General features: G+C 36.4%; 1 protein-coding gene across 2 annotated transcripts in view; it reads right to left on the bottom strand.

Moving 5' to 3' along the window:
- Positions 1 to 5,073: 5,073 nt before the first annotated feature.
- LOC150075335 (inactive rhomboid protein 1-like) overlaps positions 5,074 to 22,325 on the bottom strand; it is a 332,829-nt gene continuing 315,577 nt past the window's right edge. For both annotated transcript variants that reach the window (XM_090389103.1, XM_090389102.1), the window contains one exon: positions 5,074 to 5,826. In XM_090389103.1, coding sequence (XP_090245229.1) covers positions 5,398 to 5,826 — 429 coding nt within the window. In that variant the 3' untranslated portion in view covers positions 5,074 to 5,397. The remainder of the gene's footprint in view (positions 5,827 to 22,325) is intronic.

The following is a 22,325-nucleotide window of genomic DNA, read 5'->3' on the forward strand; positions in this document are numbered from 1 at the left end:
TGCAAGCAATTATAAACGGGTAGTAAACTCGATGTTATTGCATTTGCGAAAATAGCTGGAATTGTGATTTTTTACGTTATTATCGTGAAATATGTTTCCCCTTTACTGAAATCTTCAATCGTATAAAAAACAAAATTTTCAGAATCTTCTCTTCATTCCTTTTTTTTACGCCTCGTAAACTTGTTACAATTTGTGTGTGCCGTTAAAAATGCTTATGCATGCAATCGTGAAATTTATAATTAAAAGAGATTATCTTGGAAACAAATGCCTCTTGAAAGATTTCTGAAGACGACTCCTGGTGCAACAAACCAAAGAGTGTGAATTTAGTCGATGATGATGATGAAGAATAAACATTCTTTAACATTTTTAAGTCGTAAATAATTTCTCTATTATTATAATTTGCTTGATTTTACAGGCTATGTTTTCATTTCTTTCGATAAATCAATCATTGTTTAAACATAAACTAATTAGCTAACTACTTTCATTGTTGAGAACACAATCCCTATTTTTAACCTTATGTCTTTGAGAAATGAATTCCCGCTTTACGAGTGGGCGCTAGGAACGAATTAACTCGTAAAGTCGAGAACTACCTGTATTGTTCTCTGGTCAGTTGGCCTAGTACGCTGGATGAAAACCGAAGTTCCTGAGGGTGGGGAACCTTGTGGTCTACACCTGAGACTGACTGACTCAAAACCACAGATTGATAAAATACCCATAAAAGTACCTTGCGGCATTTATGGGATTTGAATAAAGCCTTTTCCACCTAGTGTGGAGAGGATGGTCATTATAACCACCGTTCTGCCTACAGAGACAGGACACCAAAGAACAATTACACCAAATGAATTGAGAAAAGTTTGAGGGTAGGTCTAGTAATTATGGGGATTCACCATTTTATCAAATCTGCTACAAAGGGAAGTCCAACAGCAGATTTGCTTATGGTTGTTTTAGATCAAGTGAGGGTTACTACAGAATTTATAGTTTTCTTGGTAAACCGGTTTTCTTATAAACATAATTAGTTAAAGGTTTCATTCTTTATTTTGACTTAAAATTATTATATTAAAATATAACTTGAATTTCCAAAGAAGCAGAATATTCTGTACATAATTTAATTGCTGGTGAATTTGTACAATGCTTGAGTGCAAATTTCTCTTTTACCTTTTTCAATGCTGAACAGATGGACCTTGTGATGTTTTGCTTTGAGGACCAGGATGATACAAGACGTAGAATTATCACCTTCCCAAACAGAAAAATACCGAATCAAAAACTTGTTCTGCTTCTGTCAAATTGTTTACATCGTCAAAACATGGCTATCCAATTCTTTCTTGAATTTTTTTTTTCAAACTCTCCACCTTGGCCAACTTTGCTGTTAACTTAATCGTTGCCTGAAGGAAAATTTCATGTCTATTCTTCTGTTCTTTCCTAAGATTTTATAGTTGTGCTCACTGTTTCAATCTATTAAAAGTAGGAATATTCCCCGTCATTCATTTTACTAACCCTTTCAGGCTTCACATGCTTCAATTCAATCCCATCCCCATGTCTAGTTGCTAAGTTCTGCAAATCATATCTTGTAAGCTGTTCTTAATAGGATAATACTTAGCATCCTTCACCAATCTAGTCATCCTTTGCACCTTCTCCAGTTCTACTTATTTCTTTAGATTTAGCTTCCAGACCTATATGAAATATTTCAATTATGGTCACACTCTTGTAGATAGGGATAAGGGATATTCTCTACTTGCAAAATTCTGCTTCATCTGATTTAACTGACTGAACACGTTCTACTGTCCCACCAACCTTGGTGGGAAGGATTTATTGCTGATGTTCTTGGCTTGGGCTTACAAAGGATAGGGGTTTGCCAGCAACCACTGATCTTACACTCCCTCCAGTGGGTGGCAGACTTTATACCCTTGAGGGATAAAGGTAGCAGAGGATCAAGGTTTGCTATAATTTATGCTTGTCTGCATAGTGGTGATCATTCTCTGCACACACACCAAGTGGAAAAGCTCTGGGTTCAAATCCCATTGACACGTCTGTCTCTCCCACTGTCAGCGAACATATCCTATCCATGGAGTAGGATGATTAGTTTGACCATCCTACTGGAATTGCACACCACTCCATTTGGTGATCTGAACTGGCTACTCAAGGTTTTAAAGGGAACCCCATCCCCACTGGGGATGGGGTTCCCTTTAAAGCCCCACCACAAGCCCCACCAGGCAAAGTATGGTGTCTCCTCCCCCATACTTTGCCTGGTGGGGCTTGACCCCACTGACCTCTTTGGGAATGTCTACTCTATCATCCCCATCCTCTACCTGTTCCCCCAATCTTCAGTCTTCCCCCACTCTAACTAAGGCGCATGATAGCCTTAGATGCTGATGCGCCATTAAACTTCCAATAACCAACCAATCAACCAACCTCTAACTAAACTGACTTGAGTACGCTCCCTTAACAATGCGACCAAATTCTAATCAATATCTAAATTCAACCGGTCTTGAAAATCTCTTTTGGCCTTTCTAAATTCTATTCTAGTGACAGATACATAATTTTATAGGATTTTTTTCACTTCTTGGCTGATTTAGTTGAACTTATTTGCACATAGCAATGTTCCCCTCCCCCAGAAACTTAGGTTTTTCATCTAGAAAAGCAAATCGACCAGAGAACATGCAATTTATGGACATATTACATGCGAGGGTGGCTCTAATATATTTATGGTTTTATGCTTACTTGTGACCAATCTTATGGTGTAGATAAGCACCGGACAGGCAATATATACCGCACAAACAATACTACACACATTTCTGGCAATTTTAAAGAACTCTATCCTCAGAGTGTACCATGACGTAGTTAAAGTTCTACATAAGCATTATACACATATGTCTACTTGGCTCATTCAAAGAAGACATACTATAATGTGAAAACACTACTCAAAATAATTCAGTACAGCACTCAATGGAATATCTGTAGGGACCTCAGTCAATATGTTAATGGGCCTGCAAGGAGGATTCACAAAATATTGCTTCCTATGCCTATGGATAGCTATTCTACTCTAAAACATTACATCAGACATGACTGTCCCCAAAAAAAGTACATATGAATAAGTGATGTACAGTGCAACATGTTCCATTACTGGATCCAATGATTTTCCTTCCACTTCTCCAATTACACATGGCTTAAAGGATTTTAAGAAATCAAAGGGCACGATGAATCCAGGAAGATTTAATTAAGTGAGAAATTTATTTTATTTTCCCCAGTGACAGGGGAATCTTTATAGGGCCTCAAATCAAATCAGTTTCTGCAGGATGAAGGTTTTGTAGACACATTTTGGATAAACCCAGGTGTCCCATATACAAAGGTGCTCAATGCACATAAAAAAATGGGATGTACTTCACTAAAATTTGATTTCTTGCATTTGCATTTATAATTATTTCCTGAAAACCTCGGTAGAGTCAGTAACAAGCAGGGTAGAAACAATTCCATCAAGTCAATGGAAAATCACTACCAAGGTTTCTGGAAGTGAGTCAAATCAAAACTGGATGCTGTGCCATGATATTCTGGACAAAGTGTACAAAAGGGACTCACCCATACATTTTTAAATTTAAAATATTTTTTACAATGTACGCTATTATTTTAAGTATGTGTACAAAGTTTATTGGGTTAAACTGTAAAAGTGATAAAAATTTAATTGTAATCAGTCTCACATGTTTATAACAAAATCATTTTAATTTGTAAAATTTTAATATCAGCAGTCATTTTACAAAAACTAAATGTGCTAGAAAAAAAATTGAGAACAAATCAGTATGAAAAACCAGCTCAGAAAAGTTCTCATAAAAAAAAAAAAATAATAAATAATAAATTTAAAAAAATAATTTTATTGACCGGTGTAAATTCTCCCCAAAAGCCTCACAGCATTAGGGTGCGTACATGTAGAATGCAGGTAGCGCTTATTGGAAACCAGCATACACAGTTGAAGCTTCTCACTGGCTATGAACACACATAAAGCAGTTGACCAGTGCAACTTATTGGTATGCAAAGGGGTAAGTTTTGTACTAGTCAACTGCTTTCTATGTGTCCATAGCCAGTGAGAAGCTTCACCTGTACGTCACTGCTGGTTTCTGATAAGTGCTCACTGTATTCTACGTGGGCACACCCTTACAATCCTTATCTTACCCAGGAAAGAATGCAGGCACAAATGCATTATGTCTTAGCTTGTAACGATTTTTAAAGTGAAGTTCTATATTTATTGAACAAATTGTCAGTTCGTGTGTTTAATGCTGTTAGTTCCTACATAAATTGGAAGTATGCCATGGTGAGTTAGCTTTTGCTGTATGAAAAACCTAAGTTGCTAGTGGAAGCTGTGCAACACTTGCTTTTCTAAGATGCCACAGGGAAAAAAAAAAACCCTCATTAAGAATTCCTCCACAAAGAACAGTCAAATCCAAGTCTTTTACAATGCCGGGAAAAGAAGGAAGTGGAGAAGGATTACATTGAAAGCCACTTCTTTAAAACTATTGTCTCATTTTATTTAAAAAAATAAAGCATTTTTCAGAAAAAGTTAATTGTTTTTTAATTTTTTGGAGTTAGTAGTTTGTTAATGGAATTCATTTGTGAGACACAGATGATCTGCTGGGAAAAAGATTGCTCATTGCTGTTTTACCTCTTTGTAAATCTACTTTCAATTAATGATAACAGGACATAGGAAACCCAACATAGTTCAGATACAGTGGTATTACTACATACTGTGTAGCATAACACTGTTTTGTGCATTTAATCTACAGTCATTAAATATATATATAAAATATTTTATTAAATGAAAAATTTAAAACAGTATAAAATAAAAATATGATCTAGCAACACAAATGAACTGTTAAATATGTAGGCAGGATTTTTTTATAAGAAGATTCTGTGAACTGGTGCGGTTTTCTTATAGTCATTTATTCACTTTCTAAAATCTAAAAAAAGTCCAGTGAACATATTAGCCTATTGCTTTGTTTTCAGAAATACATATATTAAATATATTATTCACATTTACGTATTCTTTAAAGCATGAAAAAATAATCCCACACTTTAATTTTCCTGGCTTTTTATTAAAATATTACAACTGTTGTTTCAAAAATCAAGTATAAATTGACAAAACTGTCATTTTAAACACCTCTTGAGGCTTAACATCACAGCAGTAAAAATGTCTCCTTTAGGAGAAGTTGCAGCGTACAACTTTGCATGCACAATTTAGAAATCACAAAACACCGGAGCACTTGTTTTCCTTCAAAAATGGTTTACAAAACATGTTGCATTGCCCTGTGCATTCCATAAGGTATTCACGAAAGCTTGGTCTCTCAACGCCAATCTCGAATCACCAAGCTCTGAACATTTATCTGTACACTTTATTTATTATTTATTTTTTTATCAGTATTCTTCTCTTTTTAAAACTATATCTTGATTTTCACAAAAGTCTGTAGTTAAAGGTATGCAGTTAAAATACATACAAAATGAACATTCATAAATCGGATGTACATAAAACAAAACTAACAGTCCAACAAACAATGCAAGAACAAGTATTAAACATATCCAAATTAACATCTTTTTGGTTGTTCGATCATATGGACCAAATGATAAAAATGGCAGTAAAGCATAAGATAATAAAAACCCAAATATAAACCCAAAAATATGAGCATAATTGTCAACCCAGGGCAAAAGACCTATAAGAAAAAGAACTAGGGCCACCATTCCCAACTTTGAGAGTGCTATTCTTGGCCGTTCCAACATTTGCCAACAACTAATAACTTCGACAAACATACAAGACAGGAGTCCAAAATGTGATCCTGCTGGTCCAACCTATAAATAAATAAGCCATACTAAGAAAAATCTAATATTAGACATAAGAATACTATTTTTCAAAGTGCAACGTACGTGCAAGAAAATTCTGATAAGGTGATATTTAAAAGTAGAGTAAACCCCCGCTATTCGCGGGGGTTACATTCCAAAGTATGAAATATATAAGAAAAACTAGTCTAAAATTTTGTCTATTTATGTATTATACGTACCTTCATAATATGATTATGTACATAGACATAATTATGTACATAATCATATTATGTACATAATTATGTACATAATCATAAAATAATATAATATAATCATAATATAATCATAAAATGTACATAATCAGTACATTTCACTATGTACATAATAGACAGTACATAGTGAAATGCAAGCATATGGCATCGAAATGAAAATAAGAAACAATTTAATATTAAATGTAATATTTATTAGAAATTTCAAACAAATCTTTCAAACCAGCGCCTTTGCTATAGCTAAAAAACTTATCCTACCAGTGCTATCACTAGTTTCGCTAAAGTGTCGATAAAGGAGTTTTGCCTTTTCACGAATGATGAGTGAACTTAACGGAATTTTATTTTGAGTTCCGTCTTCTATCCACAGATTTAAAGCCTTTTCCATTTTTTCTAATTTAACATCACAAGTTACAGAGCAAATTTTTGAAGCAATTAGCGCGTTTTCACGGACACTACGGCAGATTTTTTGATTGATCGTACCGCTGACTCATTGATTTTATAATGTTTTGCCACTGAGAAGACACTTTCACCATTAGAAATTTTGTCCAATAACTCAATTTTATTTGCTAATGTCATCACCTTCTTTGATCTTTTCACATTTCCCTTGTTATTCGTAGCCACATTTTTGTACGGGTTAGAAAGAACTTGTCTACAATAAAGTCACTTTCTTCCGTTAATACACTCGAAAAAGTCTGTTTTACACTGCAAAACGGTAGATTTATCACTTTTGTAAGCATATCAATTTATAAATTGATAAATTTATTCAATTTATAAACATATAAATTAAAAGCAAACGATGAAACCTTCCATGGCAAGCGCATAACACATACTGAACAAGGATTAGTGAGAAACATCCACGCTTGCGATTTTGTCACCCCTCTCCCCCCGACCCACTGAGCGCTGTTTTGACCGGGAAAGATAATTTTGGCCACGCTCATGTTTTTTTATGGCGGAAAATGTTCACGGCGCTTTAAAACTCACATTTTTTTAGGTTTTATTTTATATTAAATCAGCGACCGCGAATACGTGAAACCGCGAATAGCGGGGATTTACTGTATTTATTCATAATGTGACAAAATATGTTGCTTTTACAGTAGAAATAACTTTATATTAATTCTGATAGAAGAGCAAACTCACATTTTTATAAATTCATTTCTAATTTTTATTTTTATTTAAAATTCCATGCAATTTAAAAACTCTGAAATCTCAAGTTCAATTAAAATTTCATGGTCACATGTTCATTTTATATAAAATAAGCTAAGAGTGGTTAACTGTAAGAGGTATTATGATTCACTGAGCAAAATGTTTTAATTCCAGTGTGGCATATTTTCACGAGTAATATCCATTTCCACTATAACAATTTACTGCATTATTTCTCTATATTAATCTAATAAAACTTTGCAAACTGTTTTGGGCTAGAAGCATCCAATGTGTTCTTAAATTAATAACTTTTCTTGTTTTGAATGAATTGGCACTAATTTGTTTTATTCCAGAATAAAATAATATTTAATCTTACAAGCAATCAATTGGTAAAATACTTTAATCTCATACAATATGCTCGTAAGCCAAAAGTTCTTGATATTGAACTACTCAGTGATACAGCCAAGAGGATGTATTGGTGTGTGTTCAATTGTAAAAAGTGTGAGGATATTAGCTCGGCATTCTGATGGGCATTTATGAGAATGGAAGAACAAGGTTGATGTGCCCCGAAGGAATTAAGTTAGGAACCATCATGCTCTCAGCTGCCCCCAACTCAATGCTAGACTTTGCAACTGCAGATCAGGCAACACAGCAGCAGCCCCCAAGGCAGAATGTGATGGTCTCACAAGAGGTAACCATTATCAGCGACTCAATAATCAAGGAAACAGAAATATTGTGCAAAAAGGACAGATGATATAGGAGCAGTGTATGTCTGCCAAAGGCAAAAGTTGACAACACTGTAGAGCAGATAACTTTTAAGGGCACAAAAGGCAATATTGTTGCACATGGCACTAATGACATTAAGAATAGGAGATCTATGGATTTACTCAACTGAGTAAAGGGCAATGCTGGAAAAAAGTTGAGAGTTAGGGTTAAATTTGAAAGTGTCTTCAATTTTGTCCAGACATGATAGAGGGAAGTATATGATGAGGGCACTGTCAATCAATTCAGCTGTGGAAAGATTGTGTAAGTCCCATGGGATAGAATTTTTATCAGCATGGTCTGTGCTTGTTAACAGGAAAGACTGCTTCTACAGGGATGGGATACACTTAAACAGAAAGGGAGAAAGAATACTTGCTGATGCTACTGGAGAAGTGTTAGGTGGGTCGTAAAACTGCTAGCTTGGGGGGGATATACAAACTGATAGAGTAACAGCTGCAGGCAGATATGAAAGTGATTCTTATACTGCTTCCTGGAACATGCAGCAGCCTGGATAGCAAGGTACTGGGGATATCAAGGCCTGCTGTGGGTCATCATGGAACCAGGAACTACATATCTGCCAGGAGCAAAGGTTGATGACGTTATAGAGCAGATATCACCTTTTAAGGGCACAAAAGGTGATATTGTTGTACACCCTGGCATTAATGATATTAAGAGTAGGAGACCGGCGGAATTACTTAACCAGTACAGGTCACCGTTGAAAAAAAGCAAGCGTAGCTTATGGTGTCTTGTCAATGATATACAGGAATTTTTCTAGCAGGGATAAGGAGGAGATTATCCCCTTGTGTAAGACAATGGTCAGGCCACGCCTTGCGTACTGTATACAGATCTGGAGGCCTCATTTTAAGAAGACTATAAAGCTACACGAGAATGTACCCTCCTCATGTAGGTAACTATCCAGTAAACCTTTGAATTTCTTCAATAAACGACCTGCAGAGGAAATTTGTTCCAGTAGTCACCAATTCTCTGGCTATCCTTCCTACAGTCTAGTGTAAACCTCTTCTCCTATAATTTGAATTTTTGCCCCCTAATTCTGGAATTCTTTATTTATAACAGTGAAAATTCTGCATTTATTCATTTTACTAACCCCACTCAGAGGTTCCTGGTTGCCAAGCTCCATAGCCCACATAATTGGAATCTTTGCTCATATGGTTGCTCTTTTGCCGATCTCACTCTGTGAGTCTTTCAACCCTTTCAAGCAGCTCAATGTCTTTTTTCAAGTGAGATCTCCATACTTGGACAATACTCCAAGTGCAGTCTTACAGCTGCTTTTTACAGTGGGATTATGACCTCCCTAACTTTACAGGATAATGTTCAATAAATCATTGAGAGAACAACATGGGCTTTCCTGGCCACCGGTTTACACTGCTCAGAAAAACTTTATACTTGCCCATATTGTAACTCCTGGATCTCTCTCTCTCCCTCTACTCCTCCAGTAGACTTAATTCAACCCCAATGTATAATTTATTTTGGAGTTGCTATTCCCCAAGTGTAAAACTTTGCATTTTCCTGCAATAAAACACAGCTGCCTATTTTCTGACCATTCTTGGAGCCTGTTCAAGTCATGCTGAAGGAGCCCTTGCTTGGGACTGACCATTAACTACTCTACCAATCTTTACGCCATCTGCAAATTTTGACATCTAGCCTTTTATCCCACTGTTGATGTTGTTTATGAAAATCAGAAACAATAATGGCCCAAGAACTGATCCTTGGGGGACCCCACTTCTGACATTACACCAATCTGAAGAATATCCATTAATCACAACCATTTGTCTTTTGGCCTGCAGCTATCCAGCAATCCATCTTAGAATCTTTCCAGTGATCCCAACACATTCCGGCTTCTACAGTAACTTCTTGTGAGGGACTGAGTCAAATGCTTCGCTAAAATCAAAATACACTATGTTGAAATTGCTCCCTACATCCAGCTCATGAGTAATTGTGTCAAATTAGTTTACAGGTTAGTTAGTTCCCTTAAAGAAACCTGTTGGCATTCTGAAGGACAAACAACATGTTTGTCTTTCAGAATGCTTTTCTATCTATATGTCCCTGGATTGCATTCTTAATCACTGCCTCCAAGAGATTCCATTTTTTTTTTTTTTATGAAATCCCCAAACACGAAAGGTATCAAAACCTATAGTACTTAGTACCGTGCATGGGTTGAAGGAGAAGTATGGGGGGGGGGATGCCGGAAACGTTGCTCTAGAGACTAAACATGGGTTTCACCACTTCAAGCCTCCAATAAGCAAAGTGGTGGTATTGCACCGGTTGATGAGAGTCATCTACCACCTATAATACCACTGAAGTCAGAAAAAAACCAGCCTTAGTTGCTGACTTCACTCTTAGAACAATCTGTACGTATTGGTGATATGTTGACGCTTCAATCCAAAGGTATCTCTTCTAAGTCCAAAGATGCCTGGTTGAATACTCTCTGGCAGCTTCCCTCAAAATTACTGGGATTATATCATGAACTACGGGAGTATTAACTGCCTTTATGTTTGAAAGTTTTTCCAATAAACAGTCATCTGCAATCTTGAAATCGCTAATTTCATACGGCTCAGCTTCACTCGCAGCCTGTTCCCAGCATGAAGAGTCTTTCGTCAGTAATAACTGATGCAAAGTACCTATTCATCAGCAGGATTATCTAAGATTTCCCATAGTCAGTACACAAAGGTCTCATCTGATTTGCATTAGATTTCTCATTGGTAAACATCTTTGGCAGCACCTACTAAATTTCGGATGGTAGAAAATCAATTTGTCACAATTTTGCGATGCGGAAATGACATAATTTCCATCTCGTAACAAAGAAAAACGGAGTCGGGAGAGGAGATTGCGCAAAGGATCATGGAAGGTGATCTCGGATGTGCTCAGAGCTGGCATAAACAAGCTGGTGGCAGAAAAATGTTAACCTGGGACATACCACCTAGGTTGCCATTGCCACCCAGCAGAAACCGTTTGGTAACCATAGAGAAATGGATATCTTGCAAAATTTTAAGTAAAGTAAAGCATTTAAAGCAAAGGATGATGGGAAGTGATCTTGGATATGCTCAGAGCTGGCATAAACAGCTGTGAACACATTATTTAAGAAAAACATAAAATCTAAGGAAGTGCATCAAGTTGACATAGATGGACAGTGCAATGTTGAGTCAGTTTGGTTTGACATAAGCACTGGGAAAGCAAAAATAGGAGTAGGAGCGTTTTTTAGGCCTAATAACTCCAATGAGTACAACGAACAATTGTACAGAGAAACAGTGGGCTAGTAAATCATAATGTCTTATAATTGGGGATTTTAACTTCCCAGATATTGAGTGGAACTTGTGTGGGTTGGTCATTTGCACACTAGCAAGACTTTTAGGGATTTATTATGTGATTGTTTTCTGCAGCAGCATGTTCGAGAGGTAACCAGAGAGAGCAATACTCTTGATCTGGTTATCGCCGGTGATCATTTGTGTATTAAGAATTTGCAGATAAAGGAACCACTGGGCAACAGTGATCACAATGTACTGATGTGGGATTTACTTAAAGATATAATTACCACAAAGGGTAAAAGAAAAGGTTTTTGCTTCCTTAAAGGTGACTACAAGACTTTTCATACCAATTAAGAAATACTGCTCAAGGTTTAGGCCTGAATGGTTGTCAAATGAACTAATGAGACTCGTTGCAGAGAAGAAAAATTCATAGGGTGCATATAAATTATCAGGCGACATAGAAGCCACTGGTAGGTATAAGCTAGCCTGTAACCAAGTTGCAAAGCAGATCAGACAAGCGAAGGCAGATTACGAGAAATCTTTGGCAAAGGATGCTAAGAAAAATAGCAAGGATTTCTTTACTTATATAAACTCTAAAAGGAAGTGGATGAATCAGATTGGTCCACTTGATATCGACAGTTCGACTACTGATGATCCTGCTCAGATATCAAACAAACTGAATGAGTATTTTGCATCTACATTCACACATGAGGACTTATTAAGGAAGGAAAATGCCAGAAGTTTATCAAACTGTAACAGGGTGCTTAATAATTTGGTAATAATTGAGAGCAAAGTGGAGGCGAAATTGTTGAAGTTAAATATAAGAAAGGCTCCTGGGGAGGATGGGATCTATCCAGTTATATTAAAGGAGGTGGCAAAGAAACTAAGCAAACCCTTAGCCATAATTATGAGAGCATCCTTGGACTCAGTGGAAGTCCCTAATGGACTGGAGATATGCAAATGTATCCCCAATTCACAAAGGGGGAATTGAAGGGTGACACGAGTAATTACAGATCAGTTAGTTTAACTTCTGTTCGAGGGAAAATAATGGAGTCACTGGTTAAAGATGCATTACAAGGTTATCTAGACAAGACTGCAGCAATAATTCAGACACAGGATGTGTTTGTTAAGGGGAAGTCGTGTCTGACAAATCTGATTAGATACTATGATGTGGTTACAAAGGAACTGGATGCAAAAAATAATTTTGATATCATATACTTGGATTTCAGGAAAGCGTTTGACACTGTTGCGCATGGAACACTACTATACAAATTGGAGCAGAATAGTATTAAGGGTAAGTTGCTACAATGGATAAAAGGGTGGTTCGGTGGGAGAAGACAGAGTGGTAATGAAAGCACGCTGTTCTTCGTGGACTAATGTTATTAGAGGAGTCCCACAGGGTTTGGTGTTCGGAGCACAGCTGTTTTGTATATTTATCAATGATATTGATGAAGGTATATCAGGCTTAGTGTGGAAGTTTGCAGATGATACAAAGGTTGGCAGGGTTGTTAATGAGAGTAGTGGCAGTGTGCTACTGCAACAGGATCTAGAAAATTTGGGTAGAGAAGTGGCAACTGAAGTTTAACATTGACAAATGGAAAGTACTGCATATGGGTAGAAGTAACCAAAGAGGAACGTACCAACTGTGTGGTATTACACTTATTGTGGTAGAAAATGAAAAAGACCTGGGAGTAATTGTTTAGTCAGATATGAAGGTTTCTGAGCAATGCAGACACGCTGTCAGAGAAGGTCATGGGGTTTTGTCAATGATATACAGGAATTTTGCTAGCAGGGAAAAGGAGGTGATTATTCCTCTGTATAAGGCAATGGTCAGGCCACGCCTTGAGTACTGCGTACAGGTCTGGAGGCCTCATTTTAGGAAGGATGTAGATTTACTTGAGCGTGTACAGAGAAGGGCAACAAGATTGGTGAGGGGAACGAAGGGATCCTCTTACCAAGAGAGGCTTAAGTTCTGCAAATTGCAGTTGCTGGAGACTAGGCACCTGCGCAGTGATCTGATTGAGGTTGTTGTTGTTGTTGTTGTTATTTGGTTTTTAGGAGCATCAGCAACTAAGGCCATATTGCTCCGGGATATGCGGTGGTCATTTCCTGACCTTTCTGCATCCTCCGTATTTGGTGGTGACGGGCTCGAACCCCGGTCTAATCAAGAAACATGTTCTACGCGCTGCTGCTCCTTCCCACCTGGCTATGGAGGCGCCTTCTGATTGAGGTATATAAGGCCTTGAATGGGTTGAGCACGCTGAATTCCTATGTGATTCTTCCACTTGCCCAGATTACAAACCTAAGGGAGCATAAATTCAAACTGAGGAAAGACAGTTGTAGAATAGATGTGCGGAAATTTGCCTTTAGCTAGCGGGTGGTTAATTGCTGGAACAAATTTCCAACTATCGTGGAAGGTGATTGCTTAAATAAATCCAAGGAGGAACTGGACAAGCTTTTAGAGGGAATGGTTGTGATTTTTTTTTTTTTTTGGCTGATGCTACCATGACATAAGCTGATGATGTCATGACTTTTTGGCTGATGCTGTCATGACACATAAGTCATACACTTGCTTTCTTGCATCACCTGCCACTATTACTAAACTACCTGATTGCAGAAAAACGTTTTTGATTCAGGGCATACCACTTAGGTGGCTTTGGGCTAACCACTGCCACCCATGGGAGAAATCGTTTGGTAACCAGAGACATGGATATCTTGAGGGCAGTGATCTTGCCTGTGCTCAGGGCTGGCATAAACCAGCTCTGAGCACATCCAAGATCATTACAGTACTTTAGCCTTACCAGTTGAAGTGCATGTAATGTAGGCATTACAGTACCCGTCTATTACTGAAGTGGTTGTATATTTCCATCATAAACATTTTTCTGCAACCAGCCGGGCCGGTCAAGAATATTTGAATAGGTTTGTGATTGGGAGACAACAGACTCCAAATTACATGTATAAGTAGAACCTTTTGCTTGTCATTGGTCATTCATTATGTTGCAGAAGTCCTCACTGGTCATCAAGTTTTCAAATTTCTTTGCAATTGTGCTGAGTCGGGTAAGCATGGCGAGCTTTAGATCCTTATTCATCTCACTGTTTGGATGATTGTAAAAGTTTCAAAAGGGGTCTTCTTCTAGCAGTCGCGTTACAAGGATATGCAGGTTATTACTGCATGCTTCATTAGGGTCAACATCATCGTTGTCATGACACATGTCTTACATATTTTAATCGTTTTGCGAATGTCCAAGTCCGATTCATACAATTTACGATCTAGTATGAGCTCTTCATACTAGATCTCTGTTTCCTCATTGCAAAATGGAATGTGCAATGTTACCATCTCGTGCTTGTACTTGTTGAGATCCTGAGCCAAGTCACAGTTTCAATAGCGTATTATGGGTGGATACGGTCATTCCTTGCAGATCTCGTATCGGTGCATGTGCAATTTTTGCCAAAGCATGACAGAGTAACATGATCCAACATGATATGATTGTAACAATACAAACACTTGTATTGTTGCAATCATTCTATTCAACAAATGGCTATAATCAAATGGGTAATTAGGTTATTGGCCTAACCTCTTCCAAAAGTTGATTCGGTAGAGTAAGCAGTGGGCGTGTGTATCCTATTTATCACCAACATTGATTCGGTAGAGTAAGTAGCAAGTGTGAGCATAAATTACATCATTCATGATTTCAGTTCTAGCTGTTTGAAATTTAATAGGTGTTGTCAAAGATGTTTACAAATAAAATGTTTTTTTTTTTTTGCATGGGTACACATGTGAATTTTTTTTTTAAATTCTGCATTAGATTTCAGTCTGATTCCAGCTGGTTTGTGGTTGGTTTTCATTTGGTTTATTCCTGTAGTGATTTGCCAAAGACAAGTTAAATAGGTAATGCCAGACAGGATGAGAAGGCAGACTCCAAAGCAAATGCATTGGTCTCTGAAGGGATAATGAGGATATCCTTTAATTTGGGAACTGATATAAAATGTGTTCAATATGTGCACTATTCACATGAATACAACAATGCAAATATTTTTGGCAGTGCAGGAGAAAAGCACAAATTAGGTGTAATCTCACTATATCATTAAAATTTTCTCTTTAAAATGCTTGACAATGCATATTTTCACATAATTCACCTTATCTTTGAGATGATTCTTCACAAGTAAAAGTCTAAAGGTGTAAAATCATGGAATTGTGGTGGTCATTCAACTTGCCCATACTTTCTAGTACAATATTTAGGGAATTATTCATCTAGCCATTCTCTGACTGCAATTAGCTGGCAATGCCATCTTGCTGGGACCAATCTAATTTTTATCCTGTTTATCAGAAAAGAATGAAGAAAGCCTTGTTCTGCAAGTTATCAAGGTCTCTCTCTATTCTCATGTTTGGAAGAAGAATGGGCCAATTACCAAGTCTTTCTGGAGATCACAATCAATAGACTAAAACAGGACTGCCACCTTGCACTTAGATGGTCTAATTCAGCCCAGTAATGTGTTTGTTTTGCTATTAACCTGATTCTACACAAAAATCTGTCTCACCTCTTAAAAAGATGTTTGTTCTAAAATCAAGGTTTTCTTTCTTCAAGTGTAATGCCAATTCACACAACTCCATGTGTTGACCAGGATCATCCTCACTCCGTGTTTGAAGAATTTGAAGTTTTTGAGGGATACTAGTGATTCTTCTTCAAAATGTGGTCAACACATTTTTACACCCACATTTTTGAAGACAAATAGTTAGTGCAGAGATCTGTTCAAGTTGTGGCAATCTTCCCAGCACTGCTGTCCCTGATGCTTCGTCAGAAACTCTCTGAGAAAATGTGTTCTTTATCCAACATCAACCTCTTTTCTTTTAATTTTACTGACACTTGCACATACCATTGGAATGAATATCTGAGTGCATTCAATACTTGCTGAATTCTTGCAATATCATGTTGACTATGACCTCCATAAATCAGAACTATTTCCACATACTCACCTTTAATTAGTGCCATCAGTCACAACTGCAACATAAAGAAAAACAGAACAAATCATACAGCCTATGATTTCAGATTTATGGGCAATCCTGTATATTCTTTCTTCTAAAAATTCTTTGGCCATTGACAGAATCATCCTTTGGCAGCTGTTTTAACTTCTTTGTCTGAGGTGAAATAACACAGAAGTCACACAGTAACAAATCTTGATTATATGACTGAGTGATTTAGCATATCTTTCTGAAGCAAGTTCTGAATTGAGCTGGCAATGTGGGTATGTATTTGTTGCCAGCAAGCAGGATGGTTCCTTCTGTTAGTTATCCCGGTCACTTGTGTTTATGGTTAAAAGTTTCAGCATACTGTTCCAAGTTAATATTGGCATCAGATTCTTTAAAGTCTATCAGCAAAAGATAGTTGAAGAAAATAACTTACTATAACATTTTCTGCAGAAATCTGTGATCAAAATTATTTTGCTCTTGGTGAATAACCTCTTTCACTGCAGTTGAAGAAAATAACTTAACACAACATTTTCTGCAGAAATCTGTGATCAAAATTATTTTGCTCTTGGAGACTGAGGATGTTTTCACTGCACACCATGGAAAGCTTGGACTTGTTCAAACTGATGCTGCAAAGATTCAGTTCTTGCTACAATCTTATTCAAAAATTCATATTCTTCTGTCATAGTAAAGCAAATGCTCAAATGATAATCTGAAATACAAGTTCTTTCAGTAATCTTGGAATCCACTGAGTATAAACTTTATAGTAACTAAAATCACAAATAATCAAGTGGATTCTCCTTTGCTAATAGATAGCAGGAAATAGCACAACTTCTAAGTGACTGATGCTGTCAGTGGATTTTGTGGACAAGGTCATTCTGAACGTGGCAAATCAAGTGTCCTCTTCCTTCTCAAACAGTCTTAACCAATCCATGATTTCTGATAGAAACCTTCACTACACATAGACAGCATTTGAATTTGTGTCCCCCATCACTACCTAAAAACTGAATTAATGTATGCTAGCCAATTTTGGATGTATTGTATTTGAAATATCACATGGAAAAACATTTAACACCTGCGGCTGTTAAAAAATAACAAATGAAATGAAACAAATGTTGTTATGAATCAGCATAACAATAACACTAATGTGTTGGTTTAAACACATTTTAAATGAATAACCATCATAACCATTGTCAAAATAGTTGTCATAATAGTCAAAATAGTGTGCAGGATGTAATAAATTTTACAACTATGACTGCATTCAGTCAGAGAAAAGAAAATATGACGAGCTAAAAGCTACTGCCTTCTGTAACCACCTTAATTCAAGTGTGAATAACCTCTTTCAAGACGAACTTGACTTCAGAGACAATGAAATGAGAGAATCTGCCAAGTACTCAGTCAGAAACTCTTTTTTTTCTCGTTCCTCTCTCCGATCAAGAGATTTTAGAAGCAGGGAATCAATTGAAAGAAAAGGGAGCCCCTGGCTTTGATGAAATATTCCCGTCTCTGCTGAAAAAGGTCCTTAGCTCAATTCTTATGCCACCGAAGTATATATTCAATCTCTCCTTTCAATCTGGTAAATTCCCTTCTCAATTCAAAAAAGCAATAATCATTCCTGTTCCAAAGGGAAACCGTTGTAACTCCATCAACAACTTTCTACTAGGGCTTTCTACTACTACTGCATAAAACCGAGAAATTTCAAAACCGAGTTTAACCGAAGTTTACTCATAAAACCGGTTTTAAAACCGATTTTCTCAGACTTAGGGAAAATAATTAAAAGCTTATAACACAGATATTTATTTTATCTTGGGTAGATTGTACAAATCGTAATAAAATCTTTTAAACAAAATCTATCGCCTCATAAAGTAAAAAAAAATAAAAAAATTAAAATGCTCCCAAAAAGTAACCAGCTTGAGATTATACAAAATTACAAATTGTATTCAAATCCTTCGAATGAAAACTATCTTCTCGTATAGTAAACAAAAAAATAATAAGCCCTATAATAATAATAATAATAATAAATAAATAAAAATAATGTGAAAAAAAAACAGCTTAAAGTATTTGTAAAATACTTTACAAATAGTAAAGTATTTAAAAATAAATACTTTACTATTTATTGCTCAGCTTTTTTCTGAAAATGATCCTTAAAAAAAACAGTATATTATGCATTTTTCCTGATAGACTTGACCTTATTTTTGTGTTAAAGAAACCAGTGATCGAAAACACTCTCTCAGATTGGACACTTGTTGGTTTAATGGTAAACAGTGCTCTATAAACTTTCTCCAGCTTTTCATTTCTACTGCTAGTTGCCTCCAAAATTTTAAATTCTTTGCTGATTTCCAATTCACTTGGATATTTTGAAGGCTCTTCAGTTAATCTCTTTATTACACTGTCATACTCTCGCATGAATGTATCACCAACATCGGAACTAAACGAGTCTTTGTTTCTTCTATAAGAACAGTTCGTTTATTTTCAGTTTCTTCATTCAACGCTAAGACTCCTTCGGAATGTTTTGCAAATAATCTCTGATAAATCTCTTCAGCATGCTTTTTCAAAACTTGCTTACTTGGAAAATCAAAAGTTCTTGAACCTGAATCTTCTTTTAAACTTTTTGGGGTTGTGTAGATAGCTCAGCAAAGCCACATTTGGGCAATTTCGTCTTGCATTGTAACGCTGCAAAAGGCTTTGGTGAAACTTTAAAGCAAATGGGTTTTCTGCTGTATCAAGCTTAGCAAGCAGAAATTCTATTGAAGACTGCTTTAAGTAAGTCTGTATCTTCTGAGGTTATAGCCTTCAGAATCATTTCAACTGGTCGCAAAGTTTCACATAGCAATTCAAGTGTTTTCCAGTCATCGTCAGACACAGCTTCAGTTGACAGTACTGCACATAGAGCATTTGGAATGCAATTTTTCAATTTCAAAAATCTCTCAATCATATAGAATGTGCTATCCCATCTAGTCTTGCAATCTAATATAAGTTTATATTCTTTCCTATTAAATTTTGCTTTAACAAAATTTCGAAATATGTCATTTTTGGTAGGCGATTTTCGAAAAAGCTTGCAAATTTTTCTGACTTTGTTAATAGTTGGTGCAATATTGGCCATTGGACTGAAGAAATAAATGAGCTCATCGATAAAGTTGGTTTGATAAAGCATACCTTGCTGTCTTTCTTCAACTTCTTCATCATCACTACTTTCTTCATTATTTTCATTTTCTTCATTGTCTTTGGGAGACTCAGAGACTGTGGCACCATAATTGATTGCTTTTTCATAAAGTACATCTATAACTGACAGATGTATATAATGGGCTATGCATTGTTGATGATTAGGCGTAATTTACTTGCCAAACTTAATCATCATTGCTGCTCCATCGGTGGTGCAGGTAACAATATCCTCATCCAAATTCAAACCAAATTCCTTCAAGTGTCCATTCACAATTTGCTCAGTCCTTCTGCTATCAAGTGAACCATTAATCTCAATAAGACCTAACGACCAATGATTGTCTTTTGAATGCACATTTATATTCATATACCTTTTATTTTGTATAGATGTATATTCGTCTAGAGTCAATGAATACCGTGCACCCAAAACCAATGAATTTTTGAAATGCTGAATGAGTTCCTCTTTCTTAGTTTTATAATAATTCAGAACCATATTTTTAATTCCATTCACTGAGACTGGTGGTAATTTATCATATTTATTTCTCTGAAGGTGAAGGCTTGATTGATTAAACTCACTCTTGGCAATTGAATTAAAAGAAAATCCATCTAAAGCAGCTAATTTTGAAATCTCTTCTCCCATAGATTTTTTAACGATAAAGTTTTTTAATGTTCTTACCATTTTTACGGGAGGTTCACTGTTATCTTGTTTAATGTCAATCTGACGCATTTTCTTTAAATGCAACATCAAAGATGATGTTGATCCTCCAGACGACTTCATTATCTTCTAACATTTCGAACATGGTTCTTCATCTTTGCTTTTTCGAGCAAAATAATTCCATACATTTGATTTCATCTTAGACATATTAAGAGGAATAAATATTAATTAGTAGGAATTTATATCACCGACAATTTTAAATAAAAATATTGAAGATAACAAAGGCACAATACTATGTATCACTCCCACAAGCACTGAATGAAGAGTCTAAACGAGGCAAGTTTCAATTTTCACGAAGTAAATTTTTAATTTACTTGCAATTTTTTTTTCCCCAATTAAATCTATTGTTGTTGTTGTTGTTATTTGGTTTTTAGGCGCATTAGCAACTAAGACCATATTGCTCCGGGATATGCGGTGGTCATTCCCTGACCTTTCCGCATCCTCCGTATTTGGTGTAAATCTATTGTATTTTCAAAATTACATAAAAGCTAAATTTGGTGAAGCTGCTTTTTGGAGAACATTTGATCGCAAATTTAATAGGAATAAAGAAGAAAAAACTTTCTATGATTGAAATTTGATGCAATATTCAGCGAATCTGTTTCTAGTGGGTAACCATCAATAAGGCGCCTTCCATAACTTGCCTGGCGAACAAGATAGATGGAACGGAGAAATGTTGAGCATTTTCTTTTACGCTATTGGTCCGACTCACTCAGTCGTAAATGAGTACACCTGCATCGTGCCATGATACAGGTGAGAAGATGAAAGGTACCGTTCCTAGATTTGGGCCACTTGCCCATGAGATTCGTACCTAAACATAAAATAAAATAAAATAAAAAAACATGTTTAAAACATAAAGCAGTTGAACGATCCAGACAAACGAACAAACAAAAGAAAATGTGCGTAACAAAAAACTATATTCGAGGGCTAACTAAAAAAATATTCGAATCCGGTTTTAGAAGCTTGGTTTCGATTTTAACAACTCAATATGAAAACCGGTTTTAACCGGTTTATAAAACCGGTTTGCAAGCCCTACTTTCTACCAATAGCTCTACTCTCAGTTTTTGCAAAATTACTCGAAAAAATTCTTCATAGCAGACTCATGGGTTTTCTTGAAGAAAATCAGCTTACCCATCAACAACAGTATGCTTATCGCTCTAAAAGATCCACTGATCTTGCAATTGTTGACTTCTGCTCAAGGATCATTGATAGTCTTGAAAAGGGTCACTATGTTATAGCACTGTTTCTTGACTTATCTAAAGCTTTTGATTGCATAAACCATACTATTCTACTTAACAAACTCAATAACCTTGGCTTGAGAGGGAAAATTAACCTTCTAATTGAAAGCTACCTTACCAATCAGCCGTTTGTCGCAAGAACAAATCAATCATACTCTGACATCCGTTATTTCTCCAGGACGAGTACCTCAAGGCTCACTTCTTGGACCCATCCTATTTGTTCTTTACATCAATGAATTTCTCTCTCTCCTTCCATCTTCTCACCTAGTAGCGTATGCTGATGATATTTCCATCCTAATCACAGATAAAGACCCTAATGAGCTCCAATTCAAAATCTCTGCCTTGCTTTCTGTGATGCAATTGGCTTAAAAAGAATCAGCTTATACTGAATCCTGAAAAATCAAAATATATGGAGTTTAGAACGAAAAACAAACCACTAAATATTGATTTAGACGTAATGTACAAAGAAAAACAACTTGAAAGGGTGAATGAAACCAAGTTTCTCGGAATCTGGTTAGATGATAAGCTAAGTTGTGCAAAACAAATGATAACCCTACGAAAGAAAACTTTGTCATTAGCGGGAATACTCGCCAGGGCCTCTGCCTGGGTGTCTCCTTCTCTTCTCAGACAAGTATTCTTTTCTTTAATTCAGCCGCACCTCACCTATGGAATCATCTCATGGGGTACCACCAGCCAAGAAAACCTCGCGAGAATCAACTCCATTCTCAATCGATGCGTTCGTTCAATTTTGGGCCTTCCCTGGAACACATCGGTTAGTTCTAGATACAAGGAAGTGAAACTCCTAAGCATCTACCAGCTATTGCAGAAAGCCGAGGTGATCCTTGTTTACAATGCTATGAAGACAGCAGACTTTCCCCCTCTCTTCAGATCCTTTTTCGTAACCACAGACGAAGAAGAAGAAGAAATATCATACAATTTAAGAAATGAAGCCAACCCGAAGATTCCGCTTTTCAGAAAAGCCATAGGTCAGAAAAGCATAAAATACAGAGGTGCTAACAC

The sequence above is a fragment of the Mastigoproctus giganteus genome, chromosome 14, assembly GCF_048544385.1.
Source record: "Mastigoproctus giganteus isolate SK-2022 chromosome 14, ASM4854438v1, whole genome shotgun sequence".
Lineage (NCBI taxonomy): Eukaryota > Metazoa > Arthropoda > Arachnida > Uropygi > Thelyphonidae > Mastigoproctus > Mastigoproctus giganteus.